Source organism: Schistocerca americana, chromosome X (assembly GCF_021461395.2).
Source record: "Schistocerca americana isolate TAMUIC-IGC-003095 chromosome X, iqSchAmer2.1, whole genome shotgun sequence".
Taxonomy (NCBI): Eukaryota; Metazoa; Arthropoda; class Insecta; order Orthoptera; family Acrididae; genus Schistocerca; species Schistocerca americana.
Window position 1 is genome coordinate 12680271 of NC_060130.1, and position 17450 is coordinate 12697720.

Genomic DNA, 17450 nt, shown 5'->3' on the forward strand with positions numbered 1-17450 from the left:
CAGGGTTTCTGTTATTTACGTAAAAGCATACTAATATCATAATGGTAGTGTTATAAGGTCCTATTAATGTGTGGTCATGACATTTGTTAAATGTCTCACCACATTCCTATTGAAACTATTTACTCTTCTTGTAAATAACACCTATGACAATTTTATACAAATGTCCACTAAGACTTTGCTCGTCAACTTTCATTTAGGTAACAGCGATCTTTAGATGTATTTAAATCAGTACTGTTAAGAAATACTGACTAGCTTTATTTTCAAGAATCTCAAGTTTAAGTTATACACACTGTTATCCTCCAATAAGAATCATTGGCCGATTCTTCATCTTTGACAGGTTTAGCATGCCTGCAATGCAAAACATTATCTTTTGTATTAACAGATGAAATCCAACTTTTTAAATTTAATAAATGCTTATACAAACATAAAGTTTCTTCAAAAAATGTATTTCTGACAACTTCCTGTCACAGATAATTTTCACTGAATGTTGCAACCCAGTTATATTGCTGATGAGAAGCAAATGTTGATCTTTTCCCTCTCTTCCTTCACCATCTCCTGTTTTCAGAATGAGATTTTCACTCTGCAGCAGAAACGAGGTACTGGCAGAAGTAAAGCTGTGAGTACCGGATGTGAGTCGTGCTTTGGTAGAGCACTTGCCTGCGAAAGGCAAAGGTCCCGAGTTCGAGTCTCGGTCGGGCAAACAGTTTTAATCTGCCAGGAAATTTCATCTCCAGTTTTGTTCACCTTGACATATTTCTACCAAAAAGACTACCCCAATGGATCCACTGCTTATATTTAACACACAGTAAATTCAGTTCAAATATTTCCTTAACAGAGGATGTGCATTGACGAGCTTGAATTAATCAGAAAAATATAAACAGATACTAACCATTCCACAGCTCTTACAAAATATTTGCATTAAGTAATCATCAAAGCTACTTTTTGTACAGCAAGAGGACTAACAGTCAAAATGGTGCTACATGCTACAGGCAGTGCAATACAATTTATTTTACTCATTGCTACAGCAATAAATGTACTTATAAAAATATTCAGACTTAGACTATAATCAAATACAGAGAGAGAAAATATTCTGTTGAGTGTTACTTAAGTAAATAAATTAGTGAAATCAAAGTGAACTAGAAATTAGAATATAAATGGAAAACTTGGTTTAGTTTAGAGAGTTACATACTGGCATTCAGCGTGCAGAACAGCAGAACAGAAGAGACAATGACCGTGTAGTCAGCAGTTCCACATAAGCGGGCGCTGTCGATTCAGCCGTCAGGGCATCGCCCGACCGGCTCACGTGTTTCTCAGTTGTCACATGTGAGCAAAGGCCCTCGCCTACATTCCAAGAGCCAATGACCGACGTTAAGAAGATTCTTCGAGAAGCTTTTCAACGTGACGGAAGAGGCAATGACCGGTTCACGTGTTTCTCAGTCGTCACATGCGATCAGAGGCCCTCGCCTACATTCCAAGAGCCAATGACCGAGGTCAAGAAGATTCTTCGAGAAGCTTTTCAACGTGACAGAAGAGGCAATGGCCGTGAAGTCGTTCACCCCCAGTGAACTGAAGTGAATAAATACGCGAGACGCGGTGGGCCCGACGGATGAAGACAGATGAAGACAGACGGAGACGAAGACGAGAGACGAAGGAAGAAAAGAAGAGTAGCAGTAGTTTTCAGTCAGTTTCGGTGCTGAAGACCATCATGCAAGAAGAGACTGCATCATGCACAGACGCACCAAGTCCGCCGCTGTAGTGGAATAGCAAGCAGCAGCCGCGGCGCCAGAAGACAGAAGTTAAAAGGTATTGGAAGTCTGATGTTTACGTACCCGGGTGACTCGTGAGGACGGGAAGGAGACGGCCTCACCTCAGCAGTCACCTGTGAGCTGGGATGAAGACCTGACAGCCGAAGACTGGCAAGCGGGAGTCCGTGGTTCGAGTTCGGGACACTGGCCTTGCCCCGCCGCGCCGCTACGCTGGTCGACGCACAACACACGCGGCCGCTTAGAGAAGAGAAACACTGGGACGCCACATTCAAGGTATCACCATCCGATGCACGACGTCGCTCGCAATAATTAAACGGGCCACCTCGCGCTGCGCGTCTCCGGTCAGCTGGGCGAGACGGCAACACGAGATACACACCGCTACGCGTAATCAGACGCCGCCGCCGCCGCCGCCGCCGCCGCTGTCGCAGCACAAGGCCACGCAAACGACACGGCTGCCGCTCTCCGAACCAGAACATCCAGTAAGATACAGTTGTACGAAACTTTCAATAAAAGTTATCTTATGTAAAAATGATGTTTCATTCGACCTCATACCCGAGCCAAGGGAGAACCCACCCTGCCCACATGCTGTAAGAGAGAAAAGTTAATTTATTTAATATTTTCACCCTGACAGAATGCTTTAGAATGCTCATCCTGACAATTGACAGCATCCAAAGAGAAAATCCAGTTACATTGAGTGACAGAAGTGTCACATTTAGTAACACAACTATTACATTTGATGTCAGAAGCACGTTCCAGTTGTTCTAACTAAAGAGATATAGCAGCCATAGGCAGAAACAAATAAAAAAACTGATACTAATCTTAGCTTTGAGGACCAAAAGTTTCTTCATCTGGAAAACACAAAAAGAGAAATGAGACTGTTCAAGAATTAAGGATGAAAATTCAGGATCTTGAGTCAAGGAAGATGGACATGATGAAATTCAGTTGCGAAAGAGCAGCAGATGATGTAATTTTAAATGCTGAGAAATAAGATCTCTTCAAGAGGAGCCACCAAAAGGTCAAATAAGTGAAAAACAAGCTGAAAATACCGGTAAATGGGCTAAAATGGCGGCAAATAGATAAACGAAACAGAAAGATAGTGCTGAAGAACAGGCAACCAAACAACCACAACAACAACAACAATAATAATAACAGCACATTGTAGCAATATATAATAGCAGTCCCACAACATCTGGAGGAAGATTTTCCACTAACAGAACAATAAATTCATGAAGCCATCAAATCATTCCAACACTTCAAAGCAACAAATGAAGACTCCACTACAGAAAAATTATTGAAATAGTCAGAACACACAAATGATCTACAACTGCTGTTTGAGAACATTTGGAAAGCTGAAGAGATTATGGAAAGCATTAATCCACAGCTATGAAAAAAAGGGGAAACACAAAATGTCAACAATTGCAGAGATGCCTCACTTCTGCCAGTGGTATACAAAATATTATCAAAAATTCTCTGGACAGAGTTGTAGAAACTTTAGACAAATAACTGGGAGAATCTCAAGGAGCTCTAGAAAGGGAAGACCCTGCACAGAACAGATGTTTATTAGAAAATCGATAATTCTCCACATACTGTTAATCACCAAACCTATAATAGTATCATGTATAGGTTTCAAGAAAACATTTGATTTGGTAGGCAGAGAAATTATAGGTAAAATCATCAAAGAATTTTGTGTTAAAGCAAACATAATCCTCAAAACACTAGCAAATAGGATGGCAGAAGCTAAATTTATGGGAGAAGTATCTCAACCATTTGAAATAAAAACTGATGTTAGACAAGGGGACAGTTTATCACCTTTACTGCAACACTGCATTCTAGAAAAAATAGAAAGTATCTGGAATTTGGAGAAAAAAAAATCACAAAATTGAACCAATAATTTTAGGATGAAAAACAAATGGAATTAAGGTAAACTGCCTGGCTTCTGCAGATGATTCTGATATACTTTCAAAAAATCTGGCAGACAGTTATTGAAAGAAATCTTTTGGAAGAAATAGCAAAGGGAGCTGGTCCCAAAATTTCAGCCGAAAAAACAACATTGATGACAATTTCAAACAATGCATCAACACTCTTAGAAAAACAAAAATGTAAAATAGCATTAGGAAGTAAATTTAAATATATTGGACAAACTGTACAACAAAATGGACTAGAAGAATTAACAGTAGATGCAAGAGTCAGCAAACTGGAGAGAGCAAATCGTTTGACAAAGGATATTTACAACAAGAAATGTACAACTAAAAAAACAAAACTAAGACACTATCCCACAGTGGTATGACCAGGATGTTTATATGGTTGAGGATGCCTAATGATGAACTATAAGCTGGACAGAACAGAGGTTCCTCAAAGGAGCATTATTAGAAAATAATGGTTGCAATACAAGCTACAGATGGCTGGAAAATGAGAAGTAATGAGGAGATCTACAAAAATTTTGAGAAAATATCAGAAGTAATGGCTAAAAGAAGATTAATCTTTTTTAGAGACCTCTACTGAATGAGTAGTTCTGGAAGAAGCAATCAATGATTGCATGGATTACAGAAATAAGAAAGAAACAACATCAAACAATCAGAAATAATAGAAAGAAACCTTTTTACAGATAAAATACTGAATTTAAAAGGATCATCACCTCTCCAAGATCAAAATTAATTTCATCCCTCTCAATAAGACCGTGAAAACCAGAAATAAAATTCATAAATATGATATTGCGAAGCTCAAAATCAATCAAAACATATTGGAACAATGCCACCAGTAACTGACAGTTGAATCCCATAAATGGGCAGACATTGACTCCATGATCCAACAAGCAGCTAATACTAAAATCCTGACAGCTAAAAAGAGGAATCATACATGGTGGAATGAGGTTTGTGGTGAGGTGGTGGGCCAAACAGCAAGTGCATGGAAAAAGTGGAACTCTACCAGGAGACCTGATGATTTTGATGTATTCCATGAAGTTCGAAAATATGCAGCCAGAACTCTACGAAGGGCTAAGCAGTTGCATGAGAAACAGCAGTTATAACAGATCGATCAGCGTTTCCAGATAAACAATGTCAGAGACTTCTATCAGACGTTCAAATCGAATTTGAAAGGATACCAAGCCCCTAGTTTTTGTTTTAGAGACGAAAATGGAAAGCTCAGTGTTGTGTACATAGTTCCGCGTATTCAGCGCGTACACAAATTTCCCACTAGAGTGAGCCCCGCTAAGCACAAAAGCGCAGGCGCAGCACTCGTCCATCTCCGCACTACGAGATGGCGCTGCCACAGAGACGGACCAAATTCTGCTTCCGCCGATTCGCGTATTAATATGTAACACAGCCAATGAGATTGCTGCTAAGATAGAACACTTTCTCCTCGCGCATCACACTCGCGCAGTGATACATGAACGTGCGAGGTATTATAACGAGTGTAAAGACCTTCGACCAGTCAGTCTGCATTTGTCTGCACCAGTCTGCATTAGTCTGTACCAGTCTGCATAGTCTGTACCAGTCTGTACGAGTTCTACAATTGTCTGTACCAGTCCATAGTCAAGATTCAGTTTGCGCCTAATAAGATTACCATATTCCTGTACATTGCCATGAAGATAAATGTATAGACACTTTCGTCAAGTACCCGAGATATATGTGAGAATAAGATTAATGTATCAATACCAAAGGAACTTCAGATTGTCAATTGTAAATAGCATCCAGAACCAAGTTAAGTAATTTTTATATTTGTTATTATTTTAATAAATGTATGTGAAAACTAATCAAGTTCTGTTTAAAGTTGGTCACCGTCAATCTGCTACTCTCAGCGTGCAAGTGGCATTTCTATCGTCTGACCTAATGGCAGAAGATAAATACGCCATGATAAGGCCACGAGACATATTGCTGACACTCGCTTACTTTGTTAGAGCAACAAGTCAAATAATCTGATGGTGTGTGCACTGAAGGTCTTACAGTACGCACACCACACTCGGCCTGACCAACAAAAAAACTGCAAGATAATGTCTCGTTACTTTGAAAACCTACTTAATTGTGATGAACCGAAAGAAAGATTCGCTGTATGTGCCCCAATCCACAAACTACCCCTCATCTCCATCTAGTAAAGAGGAGACCAAAGAGATCATCAACAACTTTAAGAATAATAAGGCAGCTGAAGAGGATTCAATAGTGGTGGAACTACTGAAGCTGGCAAATAATGAAACTCTAGATATACTAGTCCAACTTTTTGAGGAGATCTGAAGAGGTAGGATGATACCAACTGAATGGCAGTCAGCTTTAATCCATCGTCTACACAAAAAAGGTGATAAATAGAATGTCAATAACTATAGGGGTACCTCATTAGTATCTGTTCCATATAAGATTCTCTCGAAAGTGATACAGAATAGAATAGAAGATCATTGTAACCAACTGATTGGGGACTATCAAGCTGGTTTCCAAAAGGGTGATTCTTGCGCAGAACAGATCTTTAACCTGAAGAACATCATGAGGTACAAAAAAAAATTGGAAGAAATAACTATGTGGTCATGTTAGTTGATTTTCAGAAAGTATATGACTCCATCGACTGACATGCATTAATGAATATTTTGGAAAAGTTTGGGGTGGATAATACATCAAGAAAGCTGATCAAACAAACTCTTGCTAACACAGTGTCGAAAATTAAACTTATGGGTGAGGTATCTGAACCCTTTACAATCAGAACGGACATAAGACGAGGAGATGGACTATCCCTCTCCTTTTCAATTGTGTCTTGGAAAAGGTCATTCGAGAGTGGAGAAAGTTATTAGCCCAAGAAGAAACAAATGAAGAGTGGTTCAGACTTGGTCCTAAGAACAAAGGGGTGTGCATTGACTGCTTAGATTTTGCGGCTGACCTGGCCATTTTTGCTAACAACATAGAGTCAGCAATCAACAAGATAAATAGGCTGTCAGAAATTGATGAAAAAAGTTAGACTCCAGATCTCTATTCAAAAGACAAAATATATGACGAACATCTGTGACGGACCTGAATGGAAGATAACCAACCTGGGAAAAAATCGGATGAGTTAAGAATTTCAGGTATCTCGGTGAAGTCATCCACCAGGAGAATGGATTAAAAGAAGAAGCAATTGTCGGGATGAGGAAGTTAGACCAAGCATACCAACTGACAAAGAATACTTATAACAAAAAGTCTATGAGTATATGGGCCAAGTTCCAACATTATAATACAGTTGTACAACCTGAGGGCTTATAAGCATCCAAAACTTTGACCACGAATAGACAAGGTCAAGCTGAGTGGCTGGAAAAGCGTGAGTGTAGGATATTAAGGAAAATCCTAAGGTAATAGATGGGTCGATGGACAATGACGAATGAGAGCAAATGAGGACACGTGCAGTGAGACAGAACCTATCACAGCATCCATTACAAAGAAATGATTGTTATTTTATGGTCATCTCATGAAAATGGACGGTGATTGACTAACAAAAAGAATACGGAGTTTCATCCTATCTAAGAAAACGAGGCCGAGATGGTTCAAAGAATGTGAAAAAGATCTTAAGCAGATTGGAATCTCAGAGAGAAATTCCTGAAAGGAACAAATTTTGAAGATTGGTGACCAACTACCAAGGTTTTAACATGGCATCAACATCCGAAAGACAGTGAGGACCATTATCTGAAGAGCATAAAAAGGCACTTCTTGGAGGGGCTCAGAAGATACTGGCAGGAAGTCAAAGCTGGAGCAAGAACAAGACCTGGACACTAGAGTGAAGTCGGTTGTTACCACGCAGTCCGTAGAGACTCACCTCAATAAAAAAAATAAGTAAATAAAAATAAAAGGCTTTCAATGCAGAAGAAATAGGGGATTGAGAACAACACGAATAGAATAAAGGGGGATAAACATGAGGAGGAGATGGACGAGTACTGGAAAAACAGGAGACGACAAGGGAAGAAGAAGAAGTGAAGTTATTACATGACGAGAGATGGTGATTGGATTTGATTTGATTCAGTTTTTGTTACATACACCGAAAAAATGAGATGATTCTCGAGGGTGTGGAACATGTCAGAATGTATAACACAAAACATTTTAATATAATGAATACTTCCCTGATCATTTGTCACGAGATTGTCAAAATAGGTGAATACAATACAGTAAACTGGAAAAGCTAATATTTACAGAATTAATACGCTGTCAGAATGAAACATTGTTATGCACTATTAATAAATTTATCATACACAAAATACTTAATATTGACTGTTGCAACCAAGTGCTGTCAAAACTTAAATCTAACATATTTTTACTTAAGCTGGCCTTTCAGTCTCTGTTAGGATATTCATCTATAGAGTAGAAGGCATTGCCTATCAAAAAGTCATTCAAACTCTGTTTAAACTGTGCTTTATCTGAAACCAAGTTTTTAATGGGTGCTGGTAATTTATTGAAAATGTGTGTTCCTGAATATTGGACCCCCTTTTGGACCAACATAAGTGATTTTAGGTCTTTATGTAGATTGTTCTTATTCCTAGTATTGATAATATGTATTGAGCTATTTGTTGGAAATATAGATATGTAACTTGCAACAAATTTCATTAAGGAGTAAGTATACTGAGAAGCAATGGTCGGAATTCAAAGTTCCTCGAATAGGTTCTACACAATGTTCTTCAAAGACTGGTCCCAGATACTCCATTGCACCATTCACCGAACCTGATAACCCCGAGCCGTCAGTAACAAAAATTAAGTCTTGCTTAAGAGATTTACAACACTACATGCACTTGTTACCAAAGCCTCATTTACTTTTAGAGCTATCTGTTCTACTTCCTTTTTGGCCCCACTTCTCTCTGTCTTCACTATATCCCATACAGTTCTTATTTTGTTGATACAATTATCTTTTTCTCTTAATAAAGTTACTTCAATTTCTGGATTACTTGATTCAATATTTTGCAGTATTCTTTGTAATGCATTACAATGCTAATATCAGAAATGTTCCTAGATAGTAGATACAGTCTCCTTTTTCCCCACATGATATCTTTATTAATTGTGTAATCCATGGTTTATCTTTTGACTTCTGTGTGATTTGAGTTACCTTTAGGGGAAAACAATTTTCAAAAGAGGAGGTAACTTTATTAATAAATGCTTTGTATTTTCCATTTGAGTCAGGTAAACATCTCTCCAGTTCATGTCTTTGAGCAATTTCCTGAATTCCTCAATTTCTGGCTTATTTATTATCCTCCTGTACTCAGATTTAATATTTTTTTTATCCTGACAAGTTTCAACATTTAACACAGGATGCTGCACGTTGTGATCAGATAGTCCATTTACTATTGGTTTTGTGATATGACTTTTTTCCCCTAGATTTGTTCATAAAGATATTATCAATAGCAGTCTCAGAGCATTTACATATCCTAGCTGCAAAGTTCACAATAGGAACTAAATTGAATGATAGTGTTAAAAACACCAGCAACCACTATTTCCTCTTCCTTTTTTTTTTTTTTTTTTTTTTTTTTTTTTTTTTTAAACACACAAGCCATTCCTTTCGCTTTGTGAAATGAAGCACTGCCTAGTCCCAAAACACAGGACTACTATGACAAGGTGAAATGTTCTCAGAGTGCTACATGTATGATAGTAAATGTAATCAGCACTATAGTTGTTTTCTGAGTAGTTATGCTGTGTGTGTTTCATTCAATCAGATGAAATGGAATAAAATCATCAATTTATTTATTTTGGCTCTTTATCACCAAGATACATTCAATGTTGGTTGAGGTTTATCTTTTGAATTCACTCCAGTGTAGATTGTCAAAATTTTATCAGTTGTCAAAGTACTTGTAACACAGTTTTCAAATTTACTGCCATCCAGGAAAGTCTCGCACTCAAATTATTCTCAGAGACTGAGAGCTGGCTGAAACCCAGAGTAGAAAGCTCTGACATATTTAGTGATTAATGGAATATATATCGGAAAGGCAGGTTAGACACTGTAGGAGAGGGAGTGTCCATTGTCTCTATTGAGGTCAAAGCTGATTGTGACAGTGAAGTTATCTGGTTGCATATAACAAGTCTACGTGAAATCAAGTTAATTAATGAATGTTTTAATCAGCCACCCGGTTCTGCTATGACAGTTTTGGAGCCATTCACAGAAAGTCTACAGACAGTAGCACGTCAATACCTAGATCATGCAATACTAGTTGGAGGTTAATTTAGCCTACTGAGTATAGATGGTAGCCTATGGCTTCATTACAGGGGGTGCAGTCAATCTTGTGAAGCACTTTTGAATGTGGTTTTCGAAAATTGTCTTGAGCACCTAGTTTGCCATGCCACATGCAATGGAAATATCTTAGACCTTGTAGTTACAAACAGGCCAGATATCATCAATGACTTCAGCATAGAGATGGGGATTAATAATCATGATAACATCATAATAACTAAGGTTACAAAAATTAATAAATCAGTCAAGAAGGCTAGGAAAACGTTCATGCCAGAAAGAGCAGATAAGCAGATGTTAGCATCTCACTTAGACAGAACTGACATCACTTAGTTCCATTAAGATGGACGTAGAGAGATTATGGTCAAAGCTTAAACAGATCGTGAATTGCACTCTCAACAAGTCTGTACCTAGTAAACGAATTAAGGATGCAAAAGAGCCACTGTGGTTTAACAATGAAATTCGGAAAATACTGAGGAAGGAAAAGCTACTGCACTCTTGGTTCAAAAGAGAATGCCAAATGGCAACAAGGAAAGGTTACTACCACTGTCATACCTCAGCAAAAGATCTGGCTGAGAAGCAGGGGAAATTATTGTCCTATGTAAAATCACTAAGTGCGTCAAAGGTTTCCATCATGTCACTTGACCAGTCTGGTGTGGCAGTAGGAGATAAATGTTTTAAATTTTACATTTAAGAAATAATTCATGCAAGAGAATCATATAAACATACCGTCATTTGACAATAGCACAAAGACACCTAACAACAATCACCTGTAAACATGTGCCATGTCAGTGCTCTTGGAAGAGAGCTGTGGCAGTGACACGGCTCTGTTGTTGTTCCTGTGTAGTGATCTGCAAAGACGGGGGGGGGGGACGGGTAGAGATTCAAGCAGTGATGAAGTACTTCATAAAGATAGGTATGAAAGCGAAGGACATTCATGCCGATTTCCAGAATACACCAGGGGCTCTGCTCCTTTGTCTTCAACTGTTGCCAAGTGGATAAATGAATTTAAATTTGGTCAGGAGAGCTTAGATGATGATCATCCATGAATAGGTCAGCCAAGATGTGTCACTACTCTAGAAATCATTGCAAAAGTGCGCATAATGATCAAGGAGGATCACCAATTTAGAGTGCATGAAATTGCTCACGCTTGCCAGATGTCATCTGAAAGGTATTCACAAGATGGGTGCCGCGACTCTTGATGCTGGGTCAAAAACACATGAGAATGGACATATCACAACACTGTTTGGCCTGTTTTAGGAGAAACAAACAAGAACTTTTGTGCTGGTTTGTGACCACGAGGAAACTTTGGTTTACTACTATACCCCAGAGACAAAGCAACAATCAAAGCATTGGAAACATGCTGAATCTCCATCGCCAAACTCCTTCAGCGGGGAAGGACATGGCGTCAGTGTTCTGGGATGCGCCACCAAATTCCTTCAGCGGGGAAGATCATGGCATCAGTGTTCTGGGATGAGAAGGGGATTCTGTTTGTACTTTATCTCCCCACTGGGCAAACAATTACTGGAGAATACTATGCTAACCTTCTGGACAAATTGCAACAAAAGATATGAGAAAAAGGCCAGGTTTAATAAGGAAGAAAGTCATCTAGCATCAAGCCAATGCACGCTCGCACGCATGTGCCATCGCCATGGTAAAATTACACAAACTAAGGTATGAATTGTTGCCACACGTGCCTCTTCCCTAAACTGAAAATTTTTCTTTGTGGATGAAGATTCACTTAAATTAAGAATTGATAGCCTGAGTTGACAACTATTTTGTAGGCCTGGAGGAAAATCATTGTCGAGATGGGATCAAGGTATTGGAACACTGTTGGACCAAGTGAATTAATCTACAAGCAGGGTACATTGAAAAACAAAAAAGTTTCAGTGACATAAGTACTTTTTTTCTATTCTGTTTCAAGAACTTTTCAAACCACCCTCGTAAGCATCCCTGACACCTGAAATAATTAAAAACAAATAAGTCGCCAGTTGCAGATGGAATCTCAATTTGGTTTTACAAAGAGTGCTATATGGCACTGGACCCTTACTTAGCTTGTATTTATTGTGAATCTCTCACCCAGTAGAAAGACCTAAGCAACTGGGGAAAAAATACAGAGGCATCTCCTGTATATACGAAGGGCGAAAGAACAGACCCGCGAAATTACAGACCAATACCCGTAACATCAGTTTGCTGCAGAATTCTTGAACATATTCTGGGTTTGAATCTAATCAGTTTCATAGAGACCAATAAGTTTATGTCCACAAATCAGTACAAAGCATCACTCATGGGCAACTCAGCATGCCCTTTTGTCATACAATGTCTGTTCAAAAAATTCCAGAACTTTGTCCACAAAATTTTCTATGCTTATCTTTTAGTTACTATGGATTGTCTCCTTCAAAATACTCTACTCCAAAATTGATACACTGCTCCCAATATCATTTCCACTTCCAGGAGCAGTCTTGACACACATCTTACTGGGTCGCATAAAGTGCCGTCTGCGAATTTTCTTCTATCTCATCTACCATTGCAAAACTTCATCCTTTTCACCTTTGGAAATAAAAAGAAGTCTGCAGGGGTCATACTATTCTCACAAGGAACATCTCAGTCTCATCTGTAAGATCCAAAAAGTTTTTTTGGTCTTGAATCATGAGCGTGGAATGAACTTGACGGCAACACAATGCATTCCAAGATGCTGTGTCATTTCATAACATGATCCAATTGAAATGTTACATTCTTCTACAATCTCTCGGACAGTGAATCTTCGACTGGCACACACAATTTCGTTGACGTTCCTGACACAAGCATCATCAGTGGACATCTAAGAGCGTCCTGAACAAGGATCATGTTTGACTTTTGTAAAGCCATTTTTAAAACGTGTGAATAATATGTAACACCGAGTATGGCTTAAGTACTCATCGCTATAGGCTCCCAGCATCATTTGGTGTGTCTCTGTAAAGGTTTTCTTGAGTTTCACACAAAATTTAATGCAGATGCATTGCTCCTCTAACTTTGCCATCACAAAATTCACAAACCCAGATTCCATATTTCTTGATTTCCGAGAAGCATTTGACATAATGACTCAATGCAGACTTTTAACAAAGGTACAAGCACATGGAATACATTCCCAGACATGTGAGTGGCTCAAAGACTTCTGAAGTAATAGAACCCACTACATTATCCCGACGGTGAGTGTCCATCAGTGACTGGGGTATCATTAGGATCGTTCCAGGGATGTGTGATAGGAGCGCTATTACTCATATTTTCTATGTGCATAACTGATTTGATGGACAAAGTGGACAGTAATCTGTGGTTGTTTGCTGATGATGTTGTGGTGTATGGAAGGTGTCATCGTTGAGTGATTTAGGAGGATAAAAGATGACCTGGACAAAGTTCCCAGTTGGTGTGATAAATGACAGCTAACCCTAAATGTAGAAAAATATAAGTTACTGCAGATGAGTTGGAAAAACAAATCCATAATGCCAGAATCCAGCATTAGTAGTGTCATGAATGAAGAAGTCACATTGTTTCAATATCTGGACGTAACATTGCAATGTGATATGAAATGGAACAAACGTGTGAGGGTCATGGTAGGGAAGGCGAATAATCATCTTTTGTTTGTTGGGTGGATTTTACTACAGTGTGGCTCAGCTGTGATGGACATCACATATAGGATGCTAGTGTGATCTCTTCTTGAGTACAGTTTGAGTGTCTGGTATCCGCAAGGGGTCGAATTAAAGCAGACATTGAGGTAATTCAGAGGCAGGATACTAGATTTGTTAACAGTAGGTTGAAACAACAACATACAAGTATTATGGAGATGTTTCTGGAACTCAAATGGGAATCCCTGGAGGGATTTTGAGGAACACTGTGCTGACTGCAGAACAATTCTGCTTGCACCAACATACATTATGCGTAAGGACCACAAAGATAAGAGACAACAAATTAGGACTCATAGAGAGGCATATAGACATTCACTTTTTCCTCACTCAATTGGCAGATGGAACGGGAAAGGAACTGACTACAGTTGAAATAAAATTACTTGATAGTTGGCACTTCAAACGCCAATAAGAGTAGTCAGCGTCACACTTGAACTGTCTGCTGTTGCCAAACTCCACCAAACTTGGCCAGTCACTTCCAATTCCTGGTTCAGCATTCTTTCTTGATGTATTTGTATCCCGAATTACGAGCCCGACACTTTTATTATGTATTTCATGACACGCGATACCTACACCAAAAACAACACACATTAACAATGCCAATGAAAGACACACATTTCATTCATAGCACTAACCAAACACTACTGAATAACTCAGCACAAGGTGTGATTCAGTATCATACATATAGTTATCATATTCACAGAGATCATCTTACATTAGATAAGCTTTTCACTACACTGCGTGAAACTGAAATTTTTAAGGTTGCAATTCATAGTTGCAACTGGGTCACTACATTCACATATATAAATACTTCATGCAGTGCTGTGGCATAGCACAATGGTTGGCAGATTAATCTAATATGTAGCATGTTGTAGGTTTGAATCTCATCAATGTAGCAAAATTTTTATTTTTAAGTCTAACCAAAAGAGTGTGATTATTATTTTCATTCAATTAATTGGTTTAAATATATTTTTTTTTATTTTTAATAATTTGCTGCATCATTTTTCATCATTGTTTTGACTGTTCTATTTGGTCTTATTTTTCTTCCTGTCATTATTTCTTCATTTGGAATCTGCCTCAGTCATCTATAATCCACGACCAAGTGCCCACATGGACTGTTCACTGGTTTCTAACATGGCAGCATGTGCAGCTAGTGTAAGGATAGTTACAGGTAACAAATGACATGGAGAAATTTCAATTTGCTTTCAGCCCTGAAATTGAGTTTTTGTTGTCGTGAGTTTACCCTTAAGGGTTAGCTTTAATTGCCATGAACAAAACGATCATGATATTAGTACTGCTGCAGACTGTTGACCACAATTTTCTCGGCTGGGTTAGGACACAAGTTTACAGTCAGGGATACAAAATGGGTCGTCTGCCCCAGTTCAGTCACTGGTCACTTTAAATCAATAGTCGACAGAGTATCCAACATTTCTGACATACCTTGCACCAGCCACTAGAAAAATTGCTCTGTGTTAAACATTTAACATAATTTGTGAAGTGAGCTGCTTGTTTGTTGTCACCTGTAACCAAACGGTAGCTGGTAGCCAATGTGGCAACATTGTTGCAGCAAGTGATTGATGTCAACTATCAAGTAATTTTATTCAGACTATTGTAGTGAGACAGGGTACCTTCTGCCATGCACCATATGGTGGCTAGTGGAGTATGTATGTAGATGTGGAATCACATCCCATCTGGAAAGTCAGCCCTTGATCTGCAGTTCTGGGTAACTTTCTCAAAATCTACCCTTTTTCCTAGACCTATCCTTCACCCCTCTTCCTTCCACTTCAACCCTTCTGCCTGAAGAATGAGCTACTGGCTCTGAAGCTCGCCTAATTATAATCTTCTTTTATGTGTGTGTTCTGCCGCCACTTAGCAAGTAGGTTGTTTATCTATCCAATTCAATTATCATGTAATCAAAAGCTGCATTTAACACACCAAGTCTCTTTTACCAATCACTTTGAATATGTCCTACAGAATGTACTGTCTATCCTGTCCTTTTTTGAGATTACTGTTTTGTTGTACTTTTCTACAGGCATCATCTTACTTATTAGGAGTCAGTTCCTTCATGTTGTTGTTGTTGTTGTGGTCTTCAGTCCTGAGACTGGTTTGATGCAGCTCTCCATGCTACTCTATCCTGTGCAAGCTTCTTCATCTCCCAGTACCTACTGCAACCTACATCCTTCTGAATCTGCTTAGTGTATTCATCTCTTGGTCTCCCTCTACAATTTTTACCCTCCACGCTGCCCTCCAATGCTAAATTTGTGATCCCTTGATGCCTCAAAACATGTCCTACCAACCGATCTCTTCTTCTAGTCAAGTTGAAGAGCTGCATGTCCTCGGGAAAAATTATGGCTGTAGTTTCCCCTTGCTTTCAGCCGTTCGCAGTAACAGCACAGCAAGGTGTTTTGGTTAATGTTACATGGCCAGATCAGTCAATCATCCAGACTGTTGCCCCTGCAACTACTGAAAAGGCTGCTGCCCCTCTTCAGGAACCACATGTTTATCTGGCCTCTCAACAGAAACCCCTCCGTTGTGGTTGCACCTACGGTACGGCCATCTGTATCGCTGAGGCACGCAAGCCTCCCCACCAACGGTAAGGTCCATGGTTCATGGGGGGAGTTCCTTCATAGTCAACAGTTAAGGAATGGGTGGCTGAATTCATATGTGGCATATGTCTCTGTAAGATGACTCATGAACTACTTCCTAGAATTACAATCAAATATGAAAATGCTGAGAAAGAACACAGTGTGATATTGCAAGATCAGTAATTAAAAAGATGTGCAAAACAGTTGATGCCGTGGCCATACCAGAAAGTGAGTGGCATGTCTGTTGAAGCCTCACTACAACCTAATGTGAAAAACAATTTGGGACAATCTGACACACAACTGATTCTATGCACCAATCTGTTCCCGTGGATGAAATGAAACAGCAGTTGCACAAAAATAGCCAAGGTGACTTAATCGGAGAGAAAGAGTGGTCATTGTTTTCTAGGATGCAAAAGGGATTGTATTTTAGATTAGCTTGCAAGACTGAAACAATACCTCACAAATACTATGCAAGTATTCTGACTCAACCAGATGAAAAAATATGGAGCCAAGACCCAGGGGGAAAAAAAAGTTTATCATCAGTGAAATGCATATGGTCACAAAGGCACTTTCACAATAGGAAAACTGGGAGTTTCAAGTGTGAAGTCTTCAAATATCTATTCCATTCTCAAATTTTTTCACATTCTGACTTTAGCTTCCTCTTCTTTTCTTTTTGTATGAATGATTCACTTAAGACTACATGCGTCACAGTTCAAAACCGTTTTGTGAGTCAACAACTGGATATGTTTTCACTGGTCTGTCTCTTGTAACTCCGTTGGACATGGAGGTAGCAAATGAGGATGTAGGATGTCCATGACATACTGTTGTGCTGTCAGAGTGACCTGAAGTCATATCCGATGCTGCCCCAAACGCCCTCTCCCTATGTCGTTGTCATACTCACTGACAACTGTCATCGCGGGTCTTGTAGAATGTGACTCACTGCTGATCACATGACAGGTGCAGGTGTGAAAGGGTTACAATGTGCTCGGCGTACTTGCAGCAATTCTCCCATGGGCTCGTCAGACACGGTCAACCGGAAGCTTGCTGACAAGCAAGCCGCCCTTACGTACCCAAGCAGTCCAACATGGGGACACTACCACATCTGAATGTCTCACAAATCTGCATACTGCATAATTCAATCAGCCTGGCAAATGGAGACACACAATTAGGCCCCTTCAAATTTTGTTACGTGCTGATAATGCTGACTCACAGAAGTACAGGGCATCTGTGTCCTTCACAGGGATCACTCAACATCTTACGCTCTTCACATCTCTTATAGCTCCTACCAT

General features: G+C 39.3%; 1 protein-coding gene across 1 annotated transcript in view; it reads right to left on the reverse strand.

The window, feature by feature from the left end:
• Nucleotides 1-292: 292 nt before the first annotated feature.
• The window catches only part of LOC124554875 (molybdenum cofactor biosynthesis protein 1-like), a 61822-nt gene continuing 44664 nt past the window's right edge, over nucleotides 293-17450 (reverse strand). The window contains exon 7 of the mRNA XM_047128546.1: nucleotides 293-348. Coding sequence (XP_046984502.1) covers nucleotides 293-348 — 56 coding nt within the window. The remainder of the gene's footprint in view (nucleotides 349-17450) is intronic.